The sequence below is a fragment of the Hyla sarda genome, chromosome 10 (genome assembly GCF_029499605.1).
Source record: "Hyla sarda isolate aHylSar1 chromosome 10, aHylSar1.hap1, whole genome shotgun sequence".
NCBI classification, from domain to species: domain Eukaryota; kingdom Metazoa; phylum Chordata; class Amphibia; order Anura; family Hylidae; genus Hyla; species Hyla sarda.
In genome coordinates this window covers 43,131,201-43,144,214 of record NC_079198.1, presented here as the reverse complement: position 1 = coordinate 43,144,214, position 13,014 = coordinate 43,131,201, and the positions used below count along the sequence as shown (strand labels likewise).

The 13,014-nt window shown below is 40.4% G+C and overlaps 1 protein-coding gene across 2 annotated transcripts in view; it reads right to left on the bottom strand.

Annotated features, from left to right (window-relative positions):
* The window catches only part of HINFP (histone H4 transcription factor), a 187,113-nt gene that overhangs the window by 37,141 nt on the left and 136,958 nt on the right, over positions 1 to 13,014 (bottom strand). For both annotated transcript variants that reach the window (XM_056544846.1, XM_056544845.1), the window contains one exon: positions 8,908 to 9,046. In XM_056544846.1, coding sequence (XP_056400821.1) covers positions 8,908 to 9,046 — 139 coding nt within the window. The remainder of the gene's footprint in view (positions 1 to 8,907; positions 9,047 to 13,014) is intronic.

The window sequence follows — 13,014 nt, the reverse complement described above, 5'->3', positions numbered from 1 at the left end:
TATGTGTGCAGGTGGTTTAGTGACATCACTTCTTGTTTCTGTCACTCTCCCTCTGCATATATAAATGATCCAAGTACTTGTAAAATTTTTATGATTAAGGCCATACATGCCGAAACGCGTCACTTTACTTGAATCCCTGTCGTTTCCTATGGCAACTATAATGTTTCAATAAAGAAGTTCCGTTCACGAGTCAGCGCTGGACATTCTCTACCTTTGCATGTTATGTAGATGTGTCCAAGTCCAGTTCGGGCGCACCTGCAGGAGTGAGCTGGAATATACTGCTTTAATAAATCTTTTGTGGCGACATAACAATCTGGATGAATTAGGTCTGATAATGATGCCTAAGCAGGCAGTGTTTGTTTGAGATACTAGAATAATACTCAGACTTTTTTTTCAAGTACAACTAGGTGGTAACATTCTAGAAATAAAAGGATGAAGTTTTGTATGTATATAGTTTAGTGCAGCAGAAGGCATACAGTTATTATAGAGGTTATATTATTATAAATAAGATGTATTATTTTTCCTCCCTACTCATTAGCTGATTTCATCTGACTTGTATAAGGACCCTTGACTTGTATCAAGATGATTAAATGTGAGTAATCATAGTTGCAAGACCATTACATAAGTGTTTCTCTTGCCTGCTAACCAAATCCATACATATTAAATTGTACGTGTCATTAGCAAAAATGAGGAGATTCTTTAAGACCTGTGCTGAGAAAAAGTCAATCAGTTGCCCCTAGCAACCAATCACAATCACAGCCTGATGATTCCAGAGATATCCTGCATAGTTTCGGTGAATCCAGTCCACTGCAAACTATGCCAATACCACTTACTCATAGTGGTGGAAATAAAGGGTCTGAAAAACCTCTTTCAGAAACTCTTATCCGCTTAGCCTGATGCAAATAAATAATCTTGTAACCCAACTCCCTGACCCAGAGAAACAGCCAATGCCTTTTGACAGAAGAATCAAGCAAATTCAACAAACCTATTCATCAGTATGGAAGGATTTATATAATCTAGTCTATCAAAACTGGAGACGCCTTCTGGCCTATCATTTCCACCAGTCTTGATAGTTCTCCTATTGAGGATGAGGAGACATACTCTTCTGGAATAGAATTCTGCCGACAAATACAAGCCTGGGCCAGAGACAGACTAGCTTTAACCTCCACCAATTTCTTTGATGCCTCTCAGGAACCTACGGAATCAGCTGAAAAGTTTACTACTTAATCTGTTCCAGGATCAAGGTTATGACCTAGGAAGCAAATTCCATAAGACACTTTTCATTAGCACCTTTGTTACTGGCCTCCATGATGCTACCAAGAAAAGGCTTACGGACACTAGGCCTGAATATGTGGCACTTGAACCAAAACAGCTTTTACTCATTGTCAAAGCTATTAAAAAACAAACTGGAGTGGCACCTACTAGAAGAGCTCAGATGTGTCAATCTGTCAAGATGCACTGAGGATACTTAATGCTACAGCACAATACCCGATGGAGAATTATGTCCCTCAGTTCCGAACCATTCCTGCTCGGTACCATGCTCTCAATTATGCCCCTCGAAGACCACCTGTCAGAACGATGATCTGCCTGACGGACATGTCACGCGAAACTGCAGAACCAGACTTCCTCCTTCCAACTACCGAATGGATTTGGCCACTGCAAGGAAAATGATGTTATAAAACAGCCATAATATGGACTAACAACAATCTGGACCTCTCTCTGGACACCCAAACCACTCCAGGATGAATCAACAATGAAGACCCGACAACAGAATGACTCAAGAGAATCCAGCTAATCATGTCTCATATAGAAATTATCGAAAATCTGGATCTGAGATTTACTCCTAAAACTCAAAGCCACCAATAAATATGAGGATGATGGGATGCACCTTGAATTAGCCCAACCACTCACACCTGAAGAACTTTGTGTCCTGCAAGCCTCTCCACTGATGGTCATGAACATCCCAACATAGACTATACCCGATGTCTACCTGCAACAAATTCCTTACCATGTCTGGTCCAAAGGCCCAGATGATAGTGGACACTTGCCTGTTTTACATGTTAAGGTCTTTTTGAAACCTGGTGCCAAGATTACAAAAGTACCCCAATATTCTCTAAGAGCCAATCAAGAAGCTTCTCCATCTGAACAAATTACAAGTCTTCTCAAAAATGGAGCGTTAATTAAATGTGTTTCACCAGCAAACGCCCCTTTGTTTCCAGTAAAGAAAAAGACCCACAAAAGGAAAACCCGAGAAGTTCTGCATGGTACATGATCTTCATGCCATTAATGCTGCCACAATTCTAGATACTCCCATTGCTCCCAATCCGCATACTCTGCTTAGCTCTATACAACCAGAGGCCAAGTTCTTTACTGTTCTGGACTCGGCCAATGCTTTCTTCAGTGTTCCATTGCATCCAGACTGCCAATATCTTTTTGCCTTTACTCACCAAGGTGGGCAGTACACCTGGACCTGCTTGCCACAAGGAGCTCAGAACTCCCCTAATCACTTTTCCCATGCCTTATGCCTCTGGAGTCCTTGCACAAAAAACAGAGAGAAATTGAGACTTTTGGGATACTACTCTTGCAGACTAGATCCTGTTGCACAAACTGCACCAACCTGCCTTCGAGCTGTGTTAGCTGCTAAGAACCTCTTGGACAAGACCTCAGACATCATTCTTGGACATTCCATTGTTCTCCTCGCTCTGCATGATCTGAAAGCTATTCTATCTCAATGCCAAAGAAATCCACTTTCTCTACAGATACAAGTGAGACTTCAATACTCTCGCTTACTCCCGGATAATTTCACCTTTCAGAGATGCACAATCCTCAATCCAGCTACCCTGCTTCCTCTCTTGAGGGGGGGGGGGGGGGATGAGGAAGAAAAACAAATTGAAAAAAATGATGGAGACCTTGGTGATCCTGAGCACATCTGCTTATGGGCATGGAGTGGTGCTGGACTTTGGATTGAAATGGGCCTTGAGTGGGTACATGACTGCAGGTGAAACCCCTATAAAGAACTTTGAAGCTGTCAGGACCCCGATTGAAGCCTTAAAATTGCCTGACCAAGTGTCAATCATCAAAGTCAAAGCGCACGGAAGATTGGACTCTGAAGAAGCAAAACGAAATTTCTTGGCAGACCAGACAGCTAAAGAAGCTACAATACAGCCCTTCACTCGAGAGGAGGCAGGGGTATACATGGTGATAAGAAGGCAGAAGAAAGGATCAGAAGAACCAGAAGAGGAAAAGGAAAACCCCTCGAGACACTGAAACAGTTCCAGACTCAAGCCTTGGACAAGGAAAAGAGTATATGGGAGAAAATGGAGAAAAGCAAACAAGATTTGTCTTCACCAAGCTCTTTACCCAGGGGTGACTCCATGGGCTCATGGAGTCACCCACAGAGGAAAAAACCAAATGATCACTTCAATCAATAAAATCTACCTTGCACTAGGAATAACAACACCAGTTGAACAATATGTCAAGGGATGTGACATTTGCAACACCTGCAACCCTGGAAGAACAGAAGTTACTCCGAAGAAACACTTGGGCAAACTTTGCTATCCATTTCAGAGGATCCAGATTGACCACATGCAATTGCCCAAAAGTGGAAAGTTTAAGTACGTGCTAGTAGCAGTGGACATGTTCTCAGGATGGCTAGAAGCCTACCCAGTCACTAACATTACAGCAAAGACTACTGTAAAGAAACTGCTAACAGAGCTGGTATGCAGATTTGGAGTCCCTGAAGAAATTGAAAACGACCAAGGACCGTCTTTCATTGCGGATATTACAAGAGAACTTTGAAAAATGGTGGAGCAGACCTCGGACTCCATACCCCATATCATCCCAGAGCAGTGGGAAAGTTGAAAGACTAAATAGCACCCTAAAGAACAAAATCCTAAAAGCCAGTAAAGAACTGTCCCTTCCATGGCCAGAAGTGCTGCCTATAGCTTTGAACTCTGTAAGAAACACACCCCGACAGCCAACAGGCCTGACCCCATATGAGACAATTCTTGGACCGGGGGGTTCCCTAAGCTAGGATGTTACTACCCTCAGTACAGGAAATGATAGTTTGGTAAAGTTTGTTATCACTGTGTAATGACCTGAGAGTAACACATGTTGCAGTTTACTCTTCCATTCCAGATCCAGACGCTGAACCAGAAAGTCACAATCTGCAGCCAGGAAAGTTTGTCCTCATGAAAAGACACGTGAGGGGGCCGCTGGAACCTAGATTTGAAGGTCCTTATCAGGTTCTACTGACAACTCTGAATTCGGTGAAACTGGAAGCCAAAATCAACATGGATACACGCCTCACACTGCAAGAGGGTTCCTACACCATGCTCCTGATACATATCTTTTTTCGTATAAGTGGGGTGCAAACAAAGCAACTCAATCCGACTCCACCATAGAGGCCGCAATTCCAACGGGGGCAATGTATGTGGATATTGAACCTACTATTTCAGCTTATCTGAACCTAATTGGTACATCAGACCCAAGCATGACTGAGAGAATTCCCCCATGAGAACAACCATCTTGTAAGCCAATGGTGCAAATGCAAACCCAACAGAGTATGGCTAATATAGGAGTCTCAGGTGAAGGATCAGTCTGGGTACAAAGGGGGGTGGTTCACAATGAGCCGCTCGTCTCAAACCAGTGAAGCATACCATACCCGTTTTTTTCTTTTTCACACCTGAACCTGAGACTATTAGGCACAATATAATCTAGGGAAAGATGTGTACGTTAATAAATATCTTTTAGCGGGGAATTGATAGGGATGACCCTTATGTTTCTGACGACTGATCAATATATTAAAGGGGTATTCCAGGGAAAAAATTTTTTTTTTATATATCAACTGGTTCCAGAAAGTTAAACAGATTTGTAAATTACTTCTATTAAAAAATCTTAATCCTTTCAGTACTTATGAGCTTCTGAAGTTAAGGTTGTTCTTATCTGTCTAAGTAATTTCTGATGACACGTGTCTCGGGAAACGCCCAGTTTAGAAGCAAATTCCCATAGCAAACCTCTTCTAAACTGGGCAGTTCCCGAGACACGTGTCATCAGAGATTACTTAGACAGAAAAGAACAACCTAAACTTCAGAAGCCCATAAGTACTGAAAGGATTAAGATTTTTTAGTAGAAGTAATTTACAAATCTGTTTAACTTTCTGCAGCCAGTTGATATATAAAAAAAAGTTTTTTTTCCTGGATAACCCCTTTAATACTAATATGTCATTGCTGATGGAAAAATATATTTGTTACCTACCCCTTAACCAGCTTGCAATCTGCTCGTGACTACGATGGAGGCCTTGCCATGACGCTGGCACAGCCGAGATAAGAAGTGAAAGACAAAATATCTGACAGACAGAGAACTCTGGAATTTCCCTGTAGAGGAACTTCCAAGAAATGAATGGACACTAGAGATGCTAATGTATACGGACGCAATAATCAAACAACCAATCAAAATGTAGCATGCTGATTTTGACGTAATAACTAAACCTCCTTCTTTGTCAAATGTAAAAAAAATAAATGTACTTCTTGGATTAAATAGAACTCCTTTGGGGCAGCTGCGAGTATGCTGAGAAAGAGTTTATACCAACAGCACAGTCAATCACACTTGAGAGCCTCTCCTCGAGCCATCCTTGACGCTACCATACACTAAACACAAAAAAGGGTAACTGCTTATGTATAACACCAGATGCAGCAGTAGGACATTATACCCTATCTCTAATTATTATGCAAATTATATTTTTCTCATTTACCTAAATAATTTATGTAAATTACAGTCAGCATAATTCATGTTATCAACTATTAAGAGTTCAATTCAAATTTTATTGAACAAACCTCCTAATGATAACAGTATTTTTTTAACCCTAAACTTACAAGGCACTGTTTTAAATTATTACACACAGTAAGTTTCAAAACACTTTACAGGTTGTAAAAAACAGAAAATTGTCATTTGTTGTGTTTGCAGCATATTTACTAAAAAATAAAAATAAAAAAAATAAAATAAAAAGCTATTAGGAAATCAATAGGACTGAAGTCAGGGGAGGATGGAGGCCACACCATGACTTTCTCTCCTTTTATCCCCATAGCAGCCATTGATGCAGTGGTATTCTTTGCAGCATGAGATGGTGCATTGTCATGCATGAAGATGATTTTATTACGGAAAGTGCAAAGTATGTGGAGTTTCTGACAAAGCAGAGGTCATCGTCACACCGTCGAGGACCCTAAAGGGGCTGACCAGCTCTCTTTTCATGATTCCGGCCCCAAACATGACTCCTCCACTGCCTTGCTGACGTCACAGCCTTGTTGGAAAAGGGTGGCCGTTCACCAAACATCCACTACTCCATCCATCTGGATCATCTTTGGTTGCACGGCACTCATCAGTTAACATGACTGTTTGAAAATTAGTTTTCATGTATTTTTCTGCCCAATGCAGCTGTTTCTGCTTGTGAGCATTGGTTAGTGGTGGCTGAATAGAAGGTTTATGCACAGTTGCTAGACTCTGGAGGACTCTACACCTTGATGTCCGTAGGACTCAAGAGGCACCAGCAGCTTCAAATATCTGTTTGCTGCTATGCAATGGTATTTTAGCAGCTGCTCTTTTGATCCGATGCATGGATCTGGCAGAAATCTTCCTCAATGGGCCCTTATCTGCACAAACCCGTCTGTGCTCTGAATCAGCCACAAATCTCTTAAGCGTGATAATCGCACTATTAAGTTTTTGTGAAATATCTTATGTTTTCATACCTCATCCAAGGCATTGAACTATTTCACTCTTTTCGGCAGCAGGGAGATCCTTTTTCTTCCCCATATTGCTTGAAAATGGTGCTCTGATTAATAATGTGAAACACCCACCATTAGTAGTTTTTCCTTAAATTGGGCTCACCTGGCAATCTAATTATCACAGGGGTCCGAGATTGTTTTCAGTGGTCAAAATAGCATTGAGACATAATGCCATCCAGGAGTTAAATTGAAAAACGAAATATTTAATCTTTGTGACACTTAAATAGAATTTGCATAATGTGGAACAGGGTGGATAGTGCTGTACTAAATCTAAGCTGTGAATTAAGTACTGGGGTGAAATCTAATACTAATTCATAAGTTTGTGTAGACTCTCTGCAGTCTCTCTGACTGCTTCAGCCACAAATTTTTCCTCTTACTCTTTACCAATCCTCTTTCCATAGCATGCAACCCTCAGTGAGCTGAAAGTCAATCTCTTCTTCCAAAACAAAAATGAGCTGTTTCTTTACACTGAATAAAGAGCTTGGAAAGGATAGAGAAGGGGAGTGTAGGAGAGAAACTGAAAATCGGAGAAAGAGGCATGTTAATCTGTTAACATATATTACAAAGAATTTCAAATTTGCTTGTAAATTTATGCATAGTTTGATGAAATGACAATGACCACTTAAGAGCCCTATGACCAAGGAGAAATATGTTGTATGTTTGGTAAAGCAGTAGGTCATCTTTAGAAATTGAAATATCCCACAAAGTGATACAAAAAGTAAATGAGCATGACAAACACAGCTTCCTAATACATTCTTAGAGTCTACATAATCCCAACCCCCCCCCCCCCTAAAATTGCTACATATGCATGGAACTCATAGAAATGTGCCCTTTCTCAAGCCCTTCCCTAATGGCTGAGATACCCTAATCAACTCTGTACTCCCCTGGCCACAAAACAGTCCTTTCTCCTTCCAATGCACCTCCTAAGTTTATAGTCTGTAGCTTATAGCTTCTGCTACGAGGGTCCACATGACCTCCTTATAGGCCCCATGATTTTATGATGTCCTTAAACTGAAATGTAAAATGGATTTCCCATTAAAGTATTTTGGTTACTTTGGTTATGCTTTTAATCTATTTTGTTTCTTTTACTTTAATGAAACTGGAGAGGTCATGTGTGTATGGACTGGGCCTCCTCACGGCAAACGTTTGACCATCAGTCGACCAATAGACTCTTGATCCCCACCCAGTATTTTCAAATTTCAGGAGGGTGTGTCTGTCTGATGGTATTTAGTGTGTACTGTATTTAACACTGTCATCACAATGTAATTGTTCTAGTGTTATTGTTACGCCGAGCGCTCCGGGTCCCTGCTCCTCCCCGGAGCGCTCGCGGCGTCTGTCTCTCTCTCTGCAGCGCCCCGGTCAGACCCGCTGACCGGGAGCGCTGCACTGACATTGCCGGCGGGGATGCGATTCGCATAGCGGGACGCGCCCGCTCGCGAATCGCATCCCAAGTCACTTACCCGTCCCGGTCCCCGGCTGTCATGTTCTGGCGCGCGCGGCTCCGCTCTCTAGGGCGCGCACGCGCCAGCTCTCTAAGATTTAAAGGGCCAGTGCACCAATGATTGGTGCCTGGCCCAATCAGCCTAATTAGCTTCCACCTGCTCCCTCTCTATATTACCTCACTTCCCCTGCACTTCCTTGCCGGATCTTGTTGCCTTGTGCCAGTGAAAGCGTTTAGTGTTGTCCAAAGCCTGTGTTCCAGACCTTCTGCTATCCACATTGACTACGAACCTTGCCGCCTGCCCCGACCTTCTGCTACGTCTGACCTTGCCTCTGTCTAGTCCTTCTGTCCCACGCCTTCTCAGCAGTCAGCGAGGTTGAGCCGTTGCCGGTGGATACGACCTGGTTTCTACTGCCGCAGCAAGACCATCCCGCTTTGCGGCGGGCTCTGGTGAAAACCAGTAGCAACTTAGAACCGGTCCACCGACACGGTCCATGCCAATCCCTCGCTGACACAGAGGATCCACATCAAGCCTGCCGAATCGTAACAGTTATTATGTAATGCACTGTATGTACACCTCTGTATGCTTCTGTCAATAAAGTTAATTTACAAATAAATATTACAAACAGGAAGGAACATGTTCTGTGCTATGTAATTGATTTTATCTATACAATGATAAAACGTTACCTCATGGACTTTTCTGTAATGCGCTTTGACTGAGCATAAGGAACGGGCACTGAAGCTGCAGTCTCCATATTCACAACAATATGCAGGCAACTTGCTATGTGTATCTAAATGCTTTCTAAGATCAACCAAATTCTTGCAGCTGTGAAAAAAAAGCAAATTTTAGATATAAGGTTGAAAAAAGATACATGGCACTGATCAAAAAATAAGAATGAAAAGTGTGTACTTTAATAACCCAAGACACCAATAACAACAGGAAGGATCGTCCATAATAGACTACAAAACTTTTTGCCTCTCCAGGGGCAAAAACCCCACAATGATTTAGAGCATCAATGCTGAGAAAGTATTTGATTTGATCTTGTGTTAGTTTACAAACAACTCCCTTACGCTGCATTCACATCTCGTTTGCAGCCTACGGCTGCTCGATCCGGCTGGGGGATGAGAAAAACAGATGCTCCCATACCCAAGCCGGACCGGCGCAAAGACGCATTCACTTTAATGAGCTGACCGGAGTCAGACATACACACGCACACACATATATATATATATATATATATATACACACACACACACACACACTACGGTTTTAGGTCCAGACACAAAACCAGATATGGAGCAAAAATGAGGCTCATTAAAGTTGATGGGTTTCAGCGCCAGTCCTGGGCTGGGATACGGGAGTGCCCGGTTTTCTCATTCCCCAGCCGGATCCAGCAGCCATAGGCTGAAAACGTGATGTAAATGCAGCCTTAGACAGAGGCTTTGGAAATGTTTTTCTACGAGAGGTGCAATGCTCCAGATCAACTATTACCCCAGAATATACACTAATGTACTTCCGGTGCCCCTTTTATCCCTCACAATCACCACAGAGGGGGATGATATCACACTACAGAGAGATCCAGGGAAGCTGGAGGCTTAAGCAGAGAAAATGCTAATTAAAGGGGTACTCCGATGGAAAACTTTTTTGTTTTTAAATCAACTGGTGCCAGAAAGTTAAACAGATTTGTAAATTACTTCTATAAAAAAAATTCTTAATCCTTCCAGTACTTTTTCCTCTGTATTATACAGCTACTAATTTCTTTTCTTTTTGGATTTTTCTGTTACGAACACAGTGTTCTCTACTGACACCTCTGTCCATTTTAGGAACTTTCCAGAGCAGCATATGTTTATTATGGGGATTTTCTCCATGACAGTTCCTGACATGGACAGAGGTGTCAGCAGAGAGCACTGTGGTCGTGACAGAAAAAAATAAAAAAAAAGTACTGGAAGGATTAAAAAAATTTAATAGAAGCAATTTACAAATCTGTTTAACTTTCTGGCATCAGTTGATTTAAAAAAAAGTTTTCCACTGGAGTACCCCTTTAATGCAGATTTGGAAATATTTGGCTTCTTAACTTAATATAAATCACACTATTATTTAATAATTCCATAACCACTTTTTAGTACTTTTATAGCATTTATTATATATTTATTGTAACACATTTTTATCCCAAATTTTATGGATGTTATTATTAACATTAACATATTGAGAACCTCTATCCCCAATATTGATTTCATTCGTGATGCTAAATAGCTATTCCTCTGCTCTTTCATTTTATTTCCCCATTCATTTTTCTTCTCCTTTCCTATTCACTCCCGTTGCAATCATCCAGTCTCATTTTTTTCATACAGCCACCAAAAGTGTGCGCATGCAGTGATCCATTACGGGTTTCTCTAAATACTTAAATTGAGAGCATATAAATAATATCCAGGTTCACTCAAGTTCTTACATCACTGAAGAAGGGCTAAGCTAGCTTGAAACGCGTCTGATGACCAGTTAAGCCACTATCATAAAGATCATAAGGACATCTATCATCTTAACAAGTTGCTTTAGAAAGTCAGCAAAAGTTCCACACCACATCATCGGAGCGCACGCCCCTCCACAAGGACCTACAGCATCTGATATCCTGTACAGCAGACACGGTTGCTAGTGTGGCTTGTCTGTTACAAGGCAGACATCACCACACAAGCTCAAGTGCCATCAAAATCAACACGGACCCTGGAGCTTTGGATGACTTCCCCCTCCCTAGACAATTCCTTGAGGTTGGGTGAGTGATCAGTTTATTAGAACCTATTATATCTGCCAACTGAGAAAATGGAACCACTTCAAAAATGCAATAAAAACTATCATTTTATTCTTCAGTGATGTAAGAACATTTTATTCTTCAGTGATGTAAGAACTTGAGTGAACCTGGATATTATTTATAGGGCTCTCAATTTAAGTATTTAGAGAAACCCGTAATGGATCACTGCATGCGCACACTTTTGGTGGTTGTATGAAAACAATTAGATTGGATGATTGGAATGGGAGTGAATAGGAAAGGAGAAAAAAAAAAAAAGAATGGGGAAAAAAATGAAAGCAGAAGAATAGCTATTTAGCATCACAAATTAAATCAATATTGGGGATAGAGGTTCTCAATATGTTCATGTTACTAATAACATGCATAAAAATTAAAATAATTTTATTTATTTTTTGGTTAAAAATGTGTTACATTTTACATTTTACATGTTACAATTGGTTATGGAATTATTAAAAAATAGTGTGATTTGTATTAAGTTAAGAAGCCAAATATTTCCAAATCTGCATTAAAGTGGAAACTATTTCTTTTTAAATCAACTGATGCCAGAAAGTTAAAAACAGATTTGTAAATTACTTCTATTAAAATTTTTTAATCCTTCCAATACCTATTAGCAGCTGTATACTCCAAATTATTTTGGATGTATTTTCTGTCACGACCACAGTGCTCTCTGCTGCCACCTCTGCCATGTCAGGAACTGTCCAGAGCAGGAGAAAATCCCCATAGCAAACATATGCTGCTCTGGACAGTTCCTTAAATGGACAGAGGTGTCAGCAGAGAGCACTGTGTTCGTAAGAGGGAAAAAAAATAATAATAATAATTTTTATTATTATTATACAGCCACTAATAAGTACTGGAAGGATTAAGATTTTTTTTATATTTTTATAGAGGTCATTTACAAATCTTTTTAACTTTCTGGCACCAGTTGATTAAAAAAAATACATATAAAAGTTTTCCGCCCCTTTAAGTCTAGAAGGTGCCAAAGTATTGAATTTATATATCATTTTGCTTTCTTCTCTAGACATCTTGGGAACATGTTTGCCTCCTCTCCAGCCTTTTGTTACTGTTTTTAGGGCTACAAATGACATTCCAGATGGACACAGTCGTGAGAATCTTTAAAGTGCATGGATAGAGAGTGTTTTTCAAAGCCTGTTTTTATGTTATACATATGTTCGCTTACTCCTTTTTTCAAACTTCTTTTTGTTCTTCCAATATACTGCTTCTTACAATGGCATGTAATCATGTAGATTACAGATGTGCTAGTGCATATTAGGAACTCTGTGATATTGTGTCGGTAGGTATTGTTATTAGGAAAAATGGTAAAGGTCTTTTTTTGGGAAGTTTGTCACTTTGCAATTATTGCACTTTCCGCATTTGTAGAAACCTTTCAAGGATAACCATGTTTCCTGTTTTACCTGATTTTCCAGCATAGGTTGTTTTGTAGTTTGTGACAGTTTTAATCCAACGTTAGGTAGCTTGGTATATACAATTCATTCTTTGTTAGTAAGGACTGGGGCTAGTGTCTTATCTTGCTGTAATATCGGCCAATATTTATTAAAGGGGTACTCCGGTGGAAAACATTTTTGTTTAAATCAACTGGTGCCAGAAAGTTAAAAACAGATTTGTAAATTAATTCTATTTTAAAAATCTTTACCCTTTCAGTATTATTAGCGGCTGTATGCTACAGAAGAAATAATTTTCTTTTTTAATTTCTTTTTTGTCTTGTCCACAGTGCTCTCTGCTGACACCTGATGCCCGTATCAGGAACTGTCCAGAGCAGGAGCAAAATCCCCATAGCAAACATATGCTGCTCTGGACAGTTCCTGATACGGGCATCAGGTGTCAGCAGAGAGCACTGTGGACAAGACAAAAAAGAAATTCAAAAAGAAAATAATTTCCTCTGTAGCATCCAGCTGTTAATATGTACTGAAAGGATTGAGATTTTTAAATAGAAGTAATTTACAAATCTAGAAAGAACTCCGTCCGGCACCAAGGT